The sequence below is a fragment of the Xiphophorus maculatus genome, chromosome 12 (genome assembly GCF_002775205.1).
Source record: "Xiphophorus maculatus strain JP 163 A chromosome 12, X_maculatus-5.0-male, whole genome shotgun sequence".
In the NCBI taxonomy this organism is placed as follows: domain Eukaryota; kingdom Metazoa; phylum Chordata; class Actinopteri; order Cyprinodontiformes; family Poeciliidae; genus Xiphophorus; species Xiphophorus maculatus.
Window position 1 is genome coordinate 30190518 of NC_036454.1, and position 17847 is coordinate 30208364.

Below are 17847 nucleotides of genomic sequence, written 5' to 3' on the forward strand. Positions count from 1 at the left end.
TCGGATTTACAGGTGTACCAGAAATGTGCGACTAAAAGGTTTCCGGCGGAAACGTTTGTATTAATTCTGTTTTAAAAAAAAGAAGTAGTGCGTTAAAATCGACATAATTAGTTACTCGAAATTATGGCGTTAAAAATCCCATCCCTATCTTTATCAAAAATATTTTTTTCCCCCACGTAAGGTTGAGTTTTTTTCTTCATTTTTCAGAATGAGTGACTTAAGAGGTGAATTTATCTTAAGCCTTCTTCACCCAGAGTGTGAGAACGGATTCTGTGTTGTAATACATAAAACCTATTTATCATGGAAGAAACCAAAATATAATAAAGTCCTGGCAGTCACTACTAAAATAACGAACTTTCATAAATAAATTACAAGCAGTTCGAACTACCAACATGTGGAGGCAGGTCTCACCATACAAACAATGATTTGTTGATCTGCCACCAGCTCATTTCATATTAGAAGCAATAATATGTTTCCTCTCAACACACAAGAGGTCCCAATTAAAAATAAAAGAAAAAGAAAGAAAGAAAGAGCAGAGCAACATTTACAATCCAAATGAGGCAGCTTTCTACTCCGAGCTCAGACAAGGCGCTGTTCAATAGCTGCCACTCGTCACTCTCAGCCCACTCCTTTAACATGCACACCAACCAGAGCCTGCTATTAAAGTCGATGGAAGAAGATGCCAAGGAAACAAGAGCCAGCAGGTGTGTACTCACGTAACTGACAATGTCCATAAAAAGGATAGAGGGGTCTGGGGGCGGGTAGTACAACTAGCTTTTCTTTTCATGTCCGTCATAAGGAAGAGAATCGGGAGGGGAAGTTTCTGGAAACGTGTTAAGGGGGCTGTGGGCGTGGAGGCATTTGCTTTAATGTGAGATTCTCTGTGTGTGATGCACATCAGCGTTATGTGCAGAGGCAGAGCTTAAAGCTAAAAGCAACAGACAAATTCTCAGAGGTTAAAGGGGAATTTCCTCAGTTAAGATAAGAAGAAGAAGAAAACGGAAAAAAACAAAGCTCTAACATGCTCTGAATGTTAGACTTTTGGAAAACTGCTGACCTTCAGCGACAATGCAATGCTCGACGAGGCAAAACTGACTCCTTGTTACCAAGGTAACTGTGTCCTGTAATGCTTCCCACTATATCCATCTTATTAGCGTTCATGTGATGGTGAAGAAAACGGCCTTACAGTAAGGAGAAGTTCCCACCCTTCCTCCATGTGGCGACCTCTCTCCTCTCCCTCAGCAGATATCAATGTTACTGCAACGAGTCCCTAATTAGAAGTCAGCTGACCTCGTCTGATGGCAGCATTATGCTGCTAAATGTAGAACCAAGCAACCCTGATCATAATGCCATGGCAACAAGCTTGACAGTGTGCAACTGATGACCTTATCATTGGTAAATGCGACCATTTTCATTTTCATTCCCATTTCTGAAATGTTTCAGGCAGTCTTTGTTGCTAGCTTTGGAACGAAAAAGTTTTTTTAAACAGCAAAAACTAAATCTACATTACAGAAAAATTAGAGACACTACCATATTTGAATTTCAATACCAATGTCTCCTTTAACATAATGCATAGAGTCTTTTCATATAAAAAGCAGGGCTTAAGCGATTAATCGGACTAATCGTGATTAATCATGATTAATTGATTATTGAAATAATCGTCGACTAATTTATTAATCCATTTATTGTGAACTGGAGTGTACAGACTCAAAAAAGCCCATTTGCTGGAGAGCTGTAATTTCGCCAAAATTATACAAAAATATATAAATTTTGCATTTAGATATACGTATATACATATACTGTATTTTTATTTATTTATTTATTTATTTTAAAGTACCTTTGTGTGTAAATGCTTCCTAGAGAAATCTCGACAAGTTGCAGTTTTAGCTTCACCTGGTTCAAATTATGGCATAAAATCTCTTACTAAGCACATTTTGCATCCAATTATTAATCAGTTACTCAAGTAATGAACAGATCAGCCCTACAATGTACTGATGTAAAGTCAAGCAGAAACAGATGGGTTTTCCATATGATAGAAGTTTGTTTTAGTTTCAGATGCATCCTTTGCAACAAATGATGAAGCGTTCACTAAAGGAATGCAGACAGAAATTTCAACCAGGGTAATGGAAGGAGGACAGGCAATAGAACAGTAAGATTGACTAAGAATCCATTTAAATTTCATGTAATTTGGCAGACAAAAACTGCTTTGAGTTGATTTATAAATAATATTAAAGCACACAACTGTTACCTTGGAGGTTCAGAAAAACTTATGGAACTTATTGATGTGCTTTGACCCCTGATGAATTGTAATATGATTCTAGCTTACCTCGATACTGAAGTAACCTCGATCCACGTAGTCGCCGAGGAACAGGTACCGCGTGTTACTGGGAGAGCCTCCAACTTCAAACAACTTCATAAGGTCAAAGAACTGTCCGTGGACATCGCCGCACACTGGAAAGACAGAGCAAGCCTTCAGAACTACGCTTTTTCTTTTTAGAATGTGAAGCAATCTGAATTGTTGTCTGAGGGCCAAGGAGAAGCCCAACAGATTATCTTTCACAAGTGAAGCATTACGACTTTCACCGTAATGCTTCACCTGGCAGATATATTTTAAAAACTTTAAATATATATATATATTTCCTTTAAAAATATGCATTATTTTGCTTTTTACACGTAGGCCTGTCGTGATAAACGATAAATCAGTTAATCACATGATAAATTAAAACTATCGACGTCATTTTAATTATCGGTATTATCGTCTCTTCCGGCCTGTTTCTCTTTCTGTTAATGACACTGACTAAAAAAAGGCTCAACTCCGGTGCTCTCCCTTCCCTTTCTCATTTCCTTAGTGTAAAGCCCAGCGCACACGACACGATCTTAGAGCTGTCGGCCCATTTTCAAAACCTGACAGACCACACATTAGCCGACAGAAATCCTAGGTATAACGGTTCCGGACCGGGTTCGGTCCTGCCGTGTGGTGTCCAACAATGGGCACAAAATAATGGCTACAAGTTCAGTGAACTAATTTTAAAACCAGGCATTAATCAATGCTTTACTACAATCTACCTGCAATGCATGTGGCTAGTGTCAGCGTAAAGTTCTGACTGAATGAAAATCATTAGAACCTATTTACGTCACGTTAACGAAGAACAGCTGAAAAGTTACCGGGTTTATCAACTGCGGTAGCAATTTCGCTCCAACTCCTCCTCTTGTCATTTCTATATTATTTGCATGTTGAATAAACATTAATGTTGTTTCCACATATCATCTCCAATGTCCGCTGGACTTCGGGTTGCACCGTATCAGCTGTTTGGGATTCCCCTCCGTAATTTCCCCTCAGAAAGCGCGGAGGAGAATCCGCGCTTTCTGATTGGCTACCTGTCACATTCAACAGGCTGAGTTAAGATCCCAGTGGGGAAAATCCCTGATTTAGATCGGAGCGGCCACAACGATCTACCGTAACACACCACACACTACAGGATGATTGGTTATGAAATCGTAAGCGACAATCTTCGAATGGCTAGAACGGTTCTAAGATTGTTGTAAGGGGAAAATCTGGGCAAAAAAACCATGTAGTGTGAACTATTGCATCAGGTAGTCGGATGTGCCCATTTTCTCTATTTAAATCTAATTATTGTTATAGGGCAACATAATATAAAAACTTCATAATCTGCACTCTTGGTTGAATGCAGTATTTATTTCCACTTTGGCTTTATGTTGTTTAGTTTTTTTTCAAGTGCGTTTTTTATTAATGGAGACTGAGAATCCATTTTATTTTTATTTTTGTTTTTGGTTGTTTTGTTTATCAGTTCCAGTGTTAAGTGTTCTTTTGAAAATAAAGTGTATCTATCTTTGGCAGGAAATCACATGCATTATTACGTCATTTCCATTAAATCAGTGTAAAAAGGTCTTCAGACAATATTATCGTTTATCGCAATAATTTTTGAGACAATTAATCGCTCAGCAAAATGTGTTATCGTGACAGGCCTACGTATATGCAAAACAATATTTTTTTTTTAAACCTGCCTACTTTTTTTATAGATGTAAACATATTTATTCAACACAATTTGGTATGACATGTAGGCTTTTAAATGTGCCATAATCAATATATTACTTAAAAATGGTCTCAAAACAACAATATTATCGTTTATCGCAATAACTTCTGGAACAATTTACCGTCCAGTAAAAGTTGTTATCGTAACAGACCTACTGCTAAACGAGCTTCACTAATAATTATGTATTTCCTATGCACAATTTCAGAAACTATGCATAGTTTCTGAAATTGCATAGTTAGTAACTTATTTAAATAGAGTGAATAAAGACAGTGACCCAAATTCTGCTGTTGTTGCTGAGAATCGATAAGAAAATAAAAATCAGTCGACTCCTCCCTCCGCATCAAAAGAAAGGGAAGCTTTCTTTTCATGTGACAAACTTTTAAAACCCTCTCTATGTTTTAAATCCATGACAATTTACAGCTTCCTTCCCCACAAAAATGGCAACTTTATTAGCTTCACTAAAATATTTCATATGTAGGTTATTGTTGATCATGTAAGTAAAAATATCACAAAAGTTTGAGGAAAATTAAAAAAGACAAATTAGAATTTTTGGGGGGGGGTTTGTGCCCCAAAAGCATTTGGGTCACATTGCCAACAGTTTCAACTGCAGGTCAATTCATGTGTATATCCCAGAAGGGCCTAGTCAAAGTTCAGGACCAATTCTAGGGGAGGTTTGTGGCTGTGACTCTTTTCATCCATGCAAAACTGACAGAGACATACCTCTAAAAATCTGAAGCTGATACATGCCACACTTTTCAGATTTATAGTGTGTATATTGTGCGTATTTCCATTTCACACAGTCCTTCCTTCCGTATATAAAATTCAAGAGGAAAACTTTTACGGCTTTATTTAAAGTTTACATCAACCACATGCAGGCTCTGCTCACTGCGCCGCCGTACCCGTTATGGGCGCCTCGACCTCCAGCATGCACTTCTCCTGGCGCAGGATGTTGGCCCCGACGTTGATGATCTTCAGGGCCACGTCCTCCTCCACTCGGCCCTCTTTCACCAGGTGGTTGCGGAGCAGCTCGGCGTTGGGCTTTCCGTCTTCAAACAGTTCTTTCGTCGTTAGCTTATGCTGTGGAGGGTACGGCACAGCTGGAGGACAAACAAAGAAAATTATAGTGAACGTTATAGTGATCTAGGAGACTGCTTTGAGCTCTGAAACAATCCGCAAATGCACAGAGAAATAATGAAGAGTGCATTCTGTAAAATAAGAAAAAAATAAAATAAAGTGACATTGCCTGTTCATCACTGGTGGTATTGCAGTGTTAACTCTATGGCTGCAGCTAGCCGTTATTTTAGTAATCGATTATTCTGACGATTGATCGGATTCAAAGACAACTTGCCACATTCTGCAGCATTTTCATTGAAACACTTAAAACACTTAAGCCATTTTTTAAAACAATATTAGAGATGCTTTAAAAGATGCACATAAACAAATTATTTTATTCCAAATAGGAAAATAAACTTTTTATTGCCCAATATGGAAACGATGCATCTACAGCTAAAAGATCAACATGTGCAAAGCTTAGATCTTTCTGCTGGAATGAATACTTATACACTGTAGAGCTGATCTCATGATTCATTTTGGATTAATTGATCAATAATTGATAATTGCTAAAATAGTTCTATACTACTTTTGGGCTGTACCAACTCTAGGGCTGCAACTAACAATTATTTTAGTAATAGATTATTCTATTAATTAGGTGATTAAGAAAAAGGTGCTTACTAGGAGACTAAATTAGTTGAGAATTATTTCGATAATCGATTCATCACGATTAATTGTTTCAACCCTAATTAACTCTACAAAATTTCAGTTAATCACAGATCGCAATCTGAACTTGATTAAGTTCGAAACTTGAACAAACAATCCATCAAATTTGTAAAAACCCCCCCAAAAAAACAAAAGCAAATAAAAAAAACGTGCACATTTCCATCATAACCATCCAGAAGTTGAGAGGCAAACATCTTCATGTTCAGGCCAGGCGAGGGATGTGAAAAGCACACACACACACACACACACACACACACACTGACCCCCTCCTCCTGTAAGGTAAGCTGCTCTGCACCACCTACACAATCCTTTCACTGCCATCACAAATGTCAGCGCCTTCGAAGCTCAGGCCCGAGTGTTTCATGATCAAAAAGCTGTTAAGTGCACAAATAAAACTGAACAGACGGAGAAAATTCCAGCGTTGGGATGGCGGTGCACTTACAGCGTGTCCACATCTACCACAGCTCCCGCAAAAACAGCAGCTCTCTGCTGCAGAGGGCCACTCGGTGCCTTCTGATGAGAGCTTGAGAAGGACATCGATTACCTAATGCTCTCCCTCAACTGGCAGCAAGATAAAGTAACAAATGTGTCGTCGTTAGAAGAGTCCAACTCCTGATTATAAAATAATAGCCACTCTGTGCTTCAACAATGACGGCAGCTTTGTCTGCAGATTGTTCTGGGCTCGCCCAGACGAATCAGAGAGAGAGAGTGTCAGAGAGTGACCCAGGCTCTCTCACTCCCACCACCAGAAACAGTTAGAAGGGATTATAGCGAGAGGCTAATAACAAACCAGGCAGCAAATGCATTATGCCACCGCCTCATGGCCTGAAGTGTGGATGTGGCACCGCCTTAAAAGCAGAGATGCAGCGGTCAGAAATCCTAGAACTACAACAGCTTTCAAAAAATCTTTCATTTCTCTCATTTCTCTCTGAGCGCTCATTAAAACTTTATGTTACATGCAAGGGCGATGTCACACTGTGTGCATAACGTATCTATTTAGAAACAAGCAAAAAAAATAATGACGTGTTCGATGTCCCGATGTGGAGGAGGGTTGGGTTTTTCCTTCATTGGCACATCGCAGTAGTTAAACTTATTTCAGTACCTATTTTAGCACTGGAAGCGAAAATCATTTGAAAAAGTTACATTTATATGTAGGGTTCAAATTTTAACTACATTCTCCCCAGTTAATTATAATATGTAATAATACATTAGGGCCGTTAAATTAAAGCATACTGAAAAAATATGTTTGATTCAACAAGTTTTGCTGGACGATAAATTGTCCCAGTAATTGATGCAATAAACATAAATATTGTTGTTTTAAGACAATTTCCGAGTTATATATTTATAATAGCATAATAAAGCAAGTTTGCCCTCTCACAGAATAATACACTTTGATTTTGTACAGAACACTTTGCACTGGAACTGGCAGAAATTTAAATATCCAAAATAAAACAACCAAAATTAGAAAATAAAACAATTTTTAAAAATTAAAATGGATTGTAATCCCTCTCTACACAAAATTGTTCTTAAAAAAAACATGAATGATAAAAACTGAAGTGATCAAGCTTATTTTAAATTGTCGTGTGATTAATTGATTAGTTGCCTAATGCTCCAGGCTTAGATATTTCCAATTTAATTGAAATAATGCAGTTTCAACTGCACCAAGAGTGTCATTTAGAACCTGCTCCAGCAGGAAAGTTTAAAAATCCAAAGTATGGAGCAGATAGGAAGGGGGCGTACTCATGTTTTAAATGATAAATATTATTTCATTTTCTACTATTTACAGAACAGTAGGTGGTGGGGCCATCTAAGATCCCAAACCCGTGCAGGGCTGTTACTGTCTGTGTGTCCCGGGCCACTCACCCTAACTGAACTCTAAGATTCTGAGAAGTTTCCAACATTTCCAAATCCAGCGAATTCCATGACACAGATTTATAAAGTTCAAAGGGATAAATCAGAGCAACTGTCCTGTGAAATTTTCACCCTTCCTGGGAGCTGTTAAACTCAGAACCGGGCTAATTTGCCCCGATTCAACAGAACCTGAAACTTTCACCTTGTGACAGTATGAGACAGATAATCTGTGGACAGATCCATTTCCTCCACCTCCTCTCTGTGCTGCTACTGCCATCTGAAGAAATGCAGCGTTCCCAACCAAAAGCCACCAATCAGAGCCAGGAGGAGGCTTTTGTGCTAAATTAGCACAATTAGCTAATATGTAGCTACATATTAGCCAACTCACCATTCAAGGAAAACTGTTTATCTGCCATCATTGGTGGCTATGCTAACTAGCCTTAGCATTCACAACAGGTTCTGCTGAAGGAGTAGCACGCACCCAGGAACGATTGGCAGCGCTAACACCTGCCTCCTGGCACTGATTAGCTGTTTCTAGTTAGAAGACAGAGGAGCTTAATTTTTGAGACAGATTTTCTGTCTCATACTGTCAGAACCTAGTGACAGATTCTACAAATATGTAAAAAAAAAAAATATTTTTTTATAAAAGCTACATACGGTAGCTTTAATGTTTAGGTACTGTATATTAAGTTAGTGAACAGACATTTTACTTTTAGCTAATCTAATCCTCCATGTTATTTTACAGTTTGACTTGGAATAGAAATCTATCAGATTTTTTTCCACCAGCTGCCACTGCACTAGCCTGCAACCAGCCGACCACCGATCCGGGCCGAGCTAGCTGGGAACCGGGGACCGATTTGCAGTGCAGGTGAGGACTGCTCATGTGATCAAAGCTGTGCCAGAGAGGCCATGAACAAGAACAGGAAGGAGAGAAAGAGACACTAAGAATGTTATCACATCCTCACAGGGCAAATCAAAGCACAACCTGAAAGCAGCACTAATAATTTTTTAGTGTGGGTGCTTGTCCATAATAATCAAAGCTGTGTATAAGTGTATAGTTGGCTGGATTCAAGGTCTCTACTGTTTTCATAGTAAACAAAGTACATGACACATTGTCTTTACAGCTGATCTAATAGAGTCCAGGTACTAAACACAGGATTGAAGGCGGTGTTTGACTGAAAGTGAAGGATTATCGGTAACTGATGTTAGCTCGGCCACAGACAGCAGCAGCAGCGCGGACCGGGCTTGACTTGCCCGGAGCTGAGGACAAGCTGTCATGTGTTGACCGGTGAGGTATAAATAAACAGTAAGTGCTCCCAGACCTACAAGGCACGGCCACGAAGAGAGCTGTAAGCTGAGGTACAAGTCTTAAGAACAGATTAGGCAAAGCCTCTATTAGCGAGGGCTTCCAGATCCAAGGGCTGTTTACTTAAAAGCCTCGCCGCACATAAGGGGAAAGGACCTGCGCGCACACAAAGCAGGACCTGGAAGGTCACGAAGAAAGAATGGGAACGCATCAGGAGCGTAAAAAAAATAAATAACGGAAAAAAAACTCAGGCAGACGTTTTGAACAAAAAGTCACAAGCGGTCGCTGGAAGTCATTACGCTCGCTGGACTGTAATAATGGGTCTCAATGGCGAAGAACTGAAAACTTAGTCCAACTAAGCAGACGTGGCCTTCCTGCTGTCCAATAGCAACATCCATCCATCCATTTTCTAACACGTTTATCCTCAGTGGGGTCGCCAGGAGAGCTGGCGCCCATCTTCAGCGGTCGACGGGGTCACCCTGGACGGGTCGCCAGTCCATCACAGGGCATCCAATAATAATAATACTAATAATAATAATAATAAATTCTGGGTTTATTTGAAAGCAGGATCAAGACTTGAAGGCATACCTGCAAAAGTATTAAAAACAATTTACGTGATGGCTACATAAACCTTTGTGTGACAACAAAGTAGTGAAGGGAAACGAGAAAAAAAAATCTAATTTCCCGATATGATAAACGATTTATCATTTATCGGGAAAAATTTCTAGTCGTAATAAGAATTTTGATTTATCGCGATGGCAAATTCCAGTTATTTAAGGTAAATTAAAACAAAACAAAACCAACCGTATGATCAAAAATGTTATTTTTACCATCTGTTCCACGAGAGCATTGATTAATATCAGTCAATTTGAAAATATGATTAAATGCAATTAAGTGCATTTTAGTGACATAAATTACACTTTTTAAGGGAGTGGTGTCCTGGAGATGCCTGTGGAAAATGTTAATGTTTTTCCAAGAACAATATTTGTGTCTGTGTGCTGTGCCATCCAGTGTAAACACAGGATTGGAGGCGGTGTTTGACGGAAAGTGAAGGATTACTGGTAACTGATGTTAGCTCGGCCACAGACAGCAGCCATAAATGTACTTAAAAATAAGGAATAGTTTTTTTAATCATCATTTTTATATCACAATAACATTACAAAATATCACAATAAAATTCTAAGTCCACATCGCCCACCTCTACCGACCCCTGAATAAAATCCAGTGAAACCAACGAACTGCCTTCAGAAGTTACCAGAACTAGTGAACAGAGTTCACCTGTGTGTCATATTTTATGTATAATAAAGGCTCAGTCAGAGTCAAGACCTAAATACAAATGAAAATTTGGAGCAGTGCATAAACCTGTCGCAATAAGGACTTAATCAATTAATCGTATGATCAATTCAAATGAGCTCAATAACTTGCATTCTGATTATTAATATATTTTAAGGTTTGTCTCATTATCAGCTGTATTTATTGTTTCGGATGTGTGTGGTTTTGCTTTCGTTTTGTTTATGGTTTTCGGTTGTCATGTGTTTTGTTGGATATTTAAAATATCTTCCAGTGGGCGTGCCGTGGTGGGGTAGGGCACAGCGTGACCCATGGTCTTTGAGAGGGCGAACTTGCATAGTTATGCCATTTATAATATATGACTTTAATATATGTGGTCTCAAAACAAAAATGTTATTGTTTATTGCAGTCATTTCTGGAACCATTTATTATCAAGCAAAAGTAGTTATGGTGACAGGTGTAACAATAATTTAAAATACCGTTTAAAGACACTCTTTATCATGTCTGACTGAGCTTGAGCTATTTTGCCAAAAATGTCTTGCACTGTGCAAATCTGGTTGAGGTATTTCACAAAGCACTTGTAATTGCAGCACACAAAGTGTTGACTCAAAGCAAAAGTAAGCCACACATTTTACTTTTTGTCAGTAAAAAAAACTCTACGTATCCATATTGCTACAATTTTGGCCACTCTGTGTTAGGCTGTCACATATGAATAGCTTTTTATGGGGGGAAAAAAAAGAAAAATATGCAGACACTGTGAACTAAACCACAATTTTCCTCCCCAAACACATAACCCAGAAAAAGCATAGTTAGCTAAAAACTAATGAGCTAACAATATAATAATCAACTGCCACCACCCTGACAATGGCTTCCTATTAAAGCCTGCCTGGCCTAATTAGCATGAATGTTGGATAAACTCTTGAGAAGTGCAGACGCGCGCGGTACTGCGCCGCGCGCCACGTCAACAGCCCCCCCGGTCTGGCATGACAACAAACGACAGGAGGCACAAAGAAAAGACTGTCCGTCCAGGATAATGTTTTTGACAGCGATATGAGCCAGCGTCTAGAATATGTTGGCTATTGTTTTTAAAAATCGACACAATAGGCCTGGGCTTGAATTACAAAGATGCGGCCGGGCGGAGATGAATGGAGCGGTACCGCCGCCGGATGAATCATGAAGTCCACTTCAGATTACTCTAATTATCGGTGAATGTATTAGCCTTGAAAGCTAAATCAGCCAGTCTGGGGTGTATTCGCCATAGCAGGCTGTGATCTCTAGTGGTTGCATTTCACTTATTATTATTATTATTTCAGATGAAAATAAACTTATTTTAAATTCACATTAGGACAGCTATGGTGTGCAAAATCGAAAACAGTTGCATGACCTGGGGTTTCCCAACAGCAACCTACAGTGCTATCTATTCTCTTCCCCTCTCCACACTATGACTGGCCACGTTGGGAACATTGCTCGGGAGATTCTTTCCACAATTAACTCCCTCTCTCCCCACTGGCTCACGCTGTAGCATTCCAGTCCTCTGGCAGGACATTCTCCCAGTGCCCTTGCAGACAAACCGGGATGTGGGCTGAGATGGCATTAAGTAGTCGTACTGGTGAAGGAGGCAGCCTCTGCAGGGGCAGGGTTGTGTCCTCTCTTTCTCTCTCTCATTAGTTGCCCCTTTCTTGCCTGACCCAAAAACAACAAATGATGGCGTGTCTGTTCAAAGCACAACCACAAGCTCAGCGGGAAGGAACCAGATTTTGTTTTCCTAACTGTGATAAGATAGCAAAGATTGTTAAGTAGTTGGTTTGTTTGCTGGACTGGCGTGTGTGTGCACGTGGATGTGTGTGTGTTTAGAGAGAAAAAGTTTAACAAGGGGAGGGCTGTGGGCATATGACGGCGTATTGGGGCCATTGCAGATAGAAAACAACCCAAAACGAGTAAGTTTTTGTTTAAAAAAAAAAAAAAGACAAATATGGACATTTCTGAGTTTGAAAAGTCACAAAAATTGTTAGAAAAAACTCAGAAATGTTTGCAGAAACTAATCTGAGAAAAAAATGTGGAAATTGCCAAGTTTCAAAAGTAATACATTTGCAAAAAATAAAATAAAAAAATTTTTAGTCCAAAATATTCAAACTCATTAAAGCTTAGCAATTTATTTTCTGAGATTAATCTAAAAAAATCTGAGTCGTCTTCTAGCAACTTTTCAAACTCAGAAGTTTTTTGAATTTTTTCTAGAAAATTTCTGAGATTAATCCAAAAAATTCTGGGTTTTATTTTTTGTGAAAATTTGCTGTACTTTACCTTTTCTATCTACAATAGCCCCAACATGTCATAGTATGGTCTTGCTAAGGACTAGCAAGTAGCTAGTCCTTAGAGCCACTTCCACAGTGGCTCTTAACTTTGGCAAAAAAAAAGTCATAAAGAACTAAGTAATGTTTTTTAGAAGGTTTGAGACATTTTCACTAGCTCAGGGGCCCACATCCTTGTAAATCCGGCCCTGCTTATTACCACTTTCAAACCCAAAGAAACACAACAGCCAGCAGCATAAATTTACTGACCATCCAAGGCGGATATATGTATAATATTTGTCACTAATATGAATCTATGAGAGGAATGCACGTTTATCTTTGACTCAACCTTGGTTCTGCTCAGCCCCCTCTAAATATCACAACAGCATACAGCATCTTCTGGCCCTTGATTTGGGGGTTTTCCGCCACTAGAGTTTTAGTGGGGCCCCTGGCGAATAAGTGAGTTTGCAGCTGCTATTTGTGCACCGATATGTCATTTACCATTACACAATTTTGTTTCCAGGATTCCTGACAGTAAAATGAAACAAACAGCATGTGTTGCCAACTTTTTTCACTCCCGCTAAAACAGGAACGTCGCAATATTGCTAACATTTGAATACGACAAATTCACTTTTGGTTTTTCTGAATTTGAGATTTGTTTTTAATCGACCAAATAGTTGGTTGATAATGTATCCCTTCATTTGACACACATGCTTAAATAGGTCTGGATTCCCTTAAAAAATCTTTAAGAATTTTAAGTGATTCACATCCTCATTTCAAACCTTTACGATTCATTTTGGAGGAAAAAAGTAATTAAGTATTTTTGTTTCACGGCAGAATGTCTCTGTCCCTGTTTCAGTCATAAAAACATATTCTACAAATACAAATGTGACTCTGAGTAAAAAGGTAATATAAATAATTAACCATTTATTCTAATCACCGTCAGGCTAAAAACTTATATCAGAGAATATTAAACACTCCATTTCAAACTACATATAATTTTTTTATTATTATTTTAAGCAGCTTTTTTGTGCTTTAGGTCACAATTTCTAAGAAGCTGAAATAAAAATGAAAGGACATAAATTTCCTCAGAATGTAACCATCTTATCTACATACACGATCACTTGAAAGTTGTGTTGACGCTCTAGTGCGAAATTAATTTTAAAATCTTGCCGAATATATTCTAACAACCACCTGCTCCTACTTCACCGACTGACAGACGCAGACCTCTGAGCCTTGACTTATTATTTATACAATGAATCAAATTCATGCCTCAGTGAGACATCATTCTGGGTGCATTTTAATATGCCACACAAAGAAAGAAAAAAAAGTGTATCCAAGCAACAGGAAGTAGGATACACTTTTTTTTTTTTTTTTTTTTCAAACAAGAACAAAAATCTCTTGTCATTCTCATTCGAACAAAGAATGTAAAGTTTGGCCAAAAGCTACAGGTGGTTTCCATGCAACAGGGACTCACCTTTGATAAGCCGCTCTGTGGTGGACTGTTTCTCCTTGTCTTTATCCTTCCCTGACATCTCTGCCTTCAGCGGGGGGGGGAAGAGCTTCAGTTCCGGATCCAGCTATCCAGCGGAGAGGCTAGCGCATAAGCCCGCCCGTCCAGCTGGGTCAGCGGCACCGCTTTAATGTTCGCGGTCCCTCACGCGCTTCCCGCCTCCAGCTGCTGTAATTGACCGATAACCAGACTAGCTTACAATATTAACGCCAAGCGAATGATTAAAGCTTAAAGTGGCTCTTGGCACAATCCTGGAGATGCGATGAACTAAAGACGGCGATGAATGCGCACGAGGAACATTGGAGCTGCAGCAGCTGACAAGCTCGAGCAACGAACATGTTCCGCCTGAGGAAGCAGGTAATCCGATTTAGTTACTCTTTTCCAGCTAGTTAGCCAGCTAACATCTTAACGCCTTGGCAAGTCAGCGGACAAGCAGAAAGAGCAACGAAGGACCGGCGGCTCATTTTGTACCCGCCCGTCGTGATTTGCAGGGTTGGGGGGGGGGGGGAGCAAAGTGACAGCAGGACCTAGAGGTGCCTTTATTTAGTGTGCACACACACACACACACACATATATATATATATATATCTATAAAAATAAAAAAAAACCTGGCGCGTCACGACTCCCTCCAAGATGCAGGCAGCGTCTTGATAGCGCGTCCTCCTCCTCCTCGGATTAAACTCTAATCTGACAGGGAGTGAGGAGCAGCAGCCCTGGGGCGGATTTCCTCCAACATGGTGGAGGCCAGCCGATGTGACGGGACTATGGAAACGTAACACGTGGGGTTAGGGGTGCGTTCAACAAAACAAACTCTTGTCTTTTTAGAAAAGAAAAAAAAAAAACGAATCTGAAGACATGAAGAATAGACTCAAGAGGTATAGCAAACATTTGAATTCTGCAACCGCAGTGTTGTTAGGGAATAAAAGGGCGAGAGTGTTTTCAGACATGCTGACTATATCTTAACATTCTCCACCTAATCTAGAAATGTTTCCTTTTCAGAGATAGAATGGAATAGAATGTATGGACAGCAAGTTAAAGCTGTGTTATGTGACTTTTTTTTTTTTTTAAAGCATATTTGTTCAAACTATCACTATCTGGTGACAGTATGAGACAGATAATCTCTGAAAAGGAATTTTGCTCCCCTGCCTCCTCCTTGTGATCCTACTGCCATCTGCAGATATACCCTGCTAGATCAGACATAACCAATTAGAGTAAGGAGGAGGGTCTTAACACTGCCAATAACGCCTCTGAACGCTGCTCATACCCTTCAACTTTCTACAGCTATAGGTTGCTGCAAGAGAGCCTGTTGTGAATGCTAACACTAGTTAGCATGACCACCGGCTAACACTAGTTAGCATGACCACCGATAATGACAAATAAACATTTTTTGTAACGGTAAACCATTTTTTGTAATGGTTTCTCCTCTACACTGAGCAACATGTACAGGAGCATGATTGACAGCACTACTGCATTCCTCCTGGCTCTGATTGGCTGTTTCTGACTGAGCGTTCCTACCAGTGAAATGGTCAGTTTCACATATCTTTTTATTCTGCACGAAACAGAACATTTTAGAACAAAGTAGGCTCTGCTTCTCCTAATTGGACGCAAAGCACCAGCGGCATTCATAACTCTATTTTGTTTTTCACTACAATATTGCCTTGAATTTTATTTTTTCATATTTGAATATAGAAATAGTTTTTTTTTTTTTGTTTGTTTTTTTTACATTCATTTGTATTTTCAGATGTTTACATCCTGAAAAAAAATGGAAAAAACTCTTGGTAATAAGCCAGGAGATCAGGAAGAGAAACCTGGACCTTTACAAGTTCTGGTTCATCCTCTGGTACATTTACTAGACGCGTGGAGGTGACCTGTTCATAAAGCATGCGATCAAAAGTGGCTTAAAAACAACAAAGCTGAGCTCTGATTTCAGTCCCGGATAAAAACTGTGGGCAGAGATGAAAAGGTGTGTGAGCAAGGTGACCTAAAAGCCTGCCGTTGGCCTGGAGGCTTAATATTTGGTCCAAGTTGTTCATTTTAAAAAGCAATCCTACCAAATACTAGGAAAATGTACTTATATTCCTGTAAATACATTTTCTTAGAGCCTTCTAATGCAATATAACACAGACTTATATCCATTGCTAAGGGTAGCAACAGATTAAGTCACTAATATCAAAATATATCATCTGTTGTACATTTAAATTTTCTGGTGTTTTTATAGGTTTTCTCGTCTCTTGATTCCATACGTTTTTTTTTTTTTTAGTTTATACACATTTGTAAACATTTAAATAGTTTTGCTTTTGTTTTTGCTTGTATGCAAAAAAAGAGTCTTTAATTTCTTTTCTTTTTAAGCCGTCTACTTCTAAAGCATCGAACCTCCGGGGATTATTCAAAGTTGCTATAAAAAGAACAGAAGTTTATATATTTGATACGTTTTTCAGCTTTATTGAAAAGTGGCTTGTTTTTAAAATGAAGTGCTGCTTAAAGGTCCCCTTTGTGCAAGAAGGTGGCAGATTTTGAACGTTCAGACAACAAACCCAGCAGCTGCAGTGCTATTTCAAAGTGCGAGGCTGTTTTCTTCAATATAGACCGCTAGGGGGCTCCCGTTTGCTTTTTTAGAAACCGCCACCTTTTACAGAAAACAGATGATGGAAAACGAGATTACAGCCAACTGAACAAAAAAAAAAAAAAAAAATGAACAAAAAGGTTCAATTGCAACCAGATTAAAATATATAAAATGAATCATTAACAGAAACGTTAAGTTTTTTTTATTTTATTTGTACTGATGACTTGGAAATATTTGCAGATATATGAAAAAACAGATGCTTAAAATGTTACTCTCGTCTTTCTCACTTAATAATGAGTTTTGTTTGAATTTATTTTCTAAACATTTTTGTAATATTTTTCACGATGGTCTGATCTGAACTGTTTCTCCAAATAAAAATTAAATCCTGCTGCGAAGAGGCTGCAATGAACTCTTTGGATGTCTGAACATCCAATTGATCAACAAATGTAAAACAAAACAAAAAAAGCAAGGACAAAAGTCCACCCTGAACCATGACCTAATTTTGAGTAAGCAGCAGAAGATGCGTTTACGTCTACATGACATGGCGCACATTTAAAACAGATGATGTCACAAAAGTGTTAGAAGACGTCCAGACTGGACTGGACTGTTCTAGTGTAAAATGATAAAAAGGAAAAATGTTAGGGGTTCAAAGTGTAGCTAGGACAATACTGAACTGGTTTTTAAATAAAGCATTGAAGCAATATTTTTAATGGCAACATCCTGGTCCTCTGGAAGCCTAGTGTTTGTAAGTGAGCCGGACACAGAGATCATACAGTGAGCATTTTTTAGGTTCAAACATTAGCCAGGCATGGATGTTCTGTTCTATCAGCAAAATAAATTCTCCTTGGACGGTGACCTCCAAGACGAGGTCACCATCGTCTTGGTGACCTCAACGATGGTCGAGGTCACCAACCTCGACTATCTTCGAGGTTTCCCTTTTGTAGAAGGAACAACTTCTACAATTTACCTCATATCAACTCCATTGGAGGCCAGCTGAGTAACAATTGCCTTGGCAAAGACCATCAAGCTGACATCTCGGGTAATTCTTTCCGAGTTTTGATAATCTTGCTCTTGCAGCTTTTGCTTTTGACGTACAGCGAAAAGCTTGAAAGTGACAGGGTAACCACATTGTCTATCGTTCTGTAATTTTGTCCCATTAGCCCATATAAAAAAGGACCAGGGCCTACATTTTCCTGCCCAGGTCC

The 17847-nt window shown here is 39.0% G+C and overlaps 1 protein-coding gene across 3 annotated transcripts in view; it reads right to left on the bottom strand.

Annotated features, from left to right (window-relative positions):
* Positions 1-14844, bottom strand: part of LOC102217279 (serine/threonine-protein phosphatase 2B catalytic subunit gamma isoform-like) — a 36001-nt gene extending 21157 nt beyond the window's left edge. For 2 of the 3 annotated variants that reach the window (XM_005806596.2, XM_005806595.2), the window contains exons 1-3: positions 14044-14844; positions 4955-5152; positions 2327-2451 (exon numbers count right to left, since the gene is read on the bottom strand). In XM_005806596.2, coding sequence (XP_005806653.1) covers positions 2327-2451; positions 4955-5152; positions 14044-14101 — 381 coding nt within the window. In that variant the 5' untranslated portion in view covers positions 14102-14844. The remainder of the gene's footprint in view (positions 1-2326; positions 2452-4954; positions 5153-14043) is intronic. The other variant, XM_023343178.1, reaches the window with a different exon arrangement.
* Positions 14845-17847: the final 3003 nt, after the last annotated feature.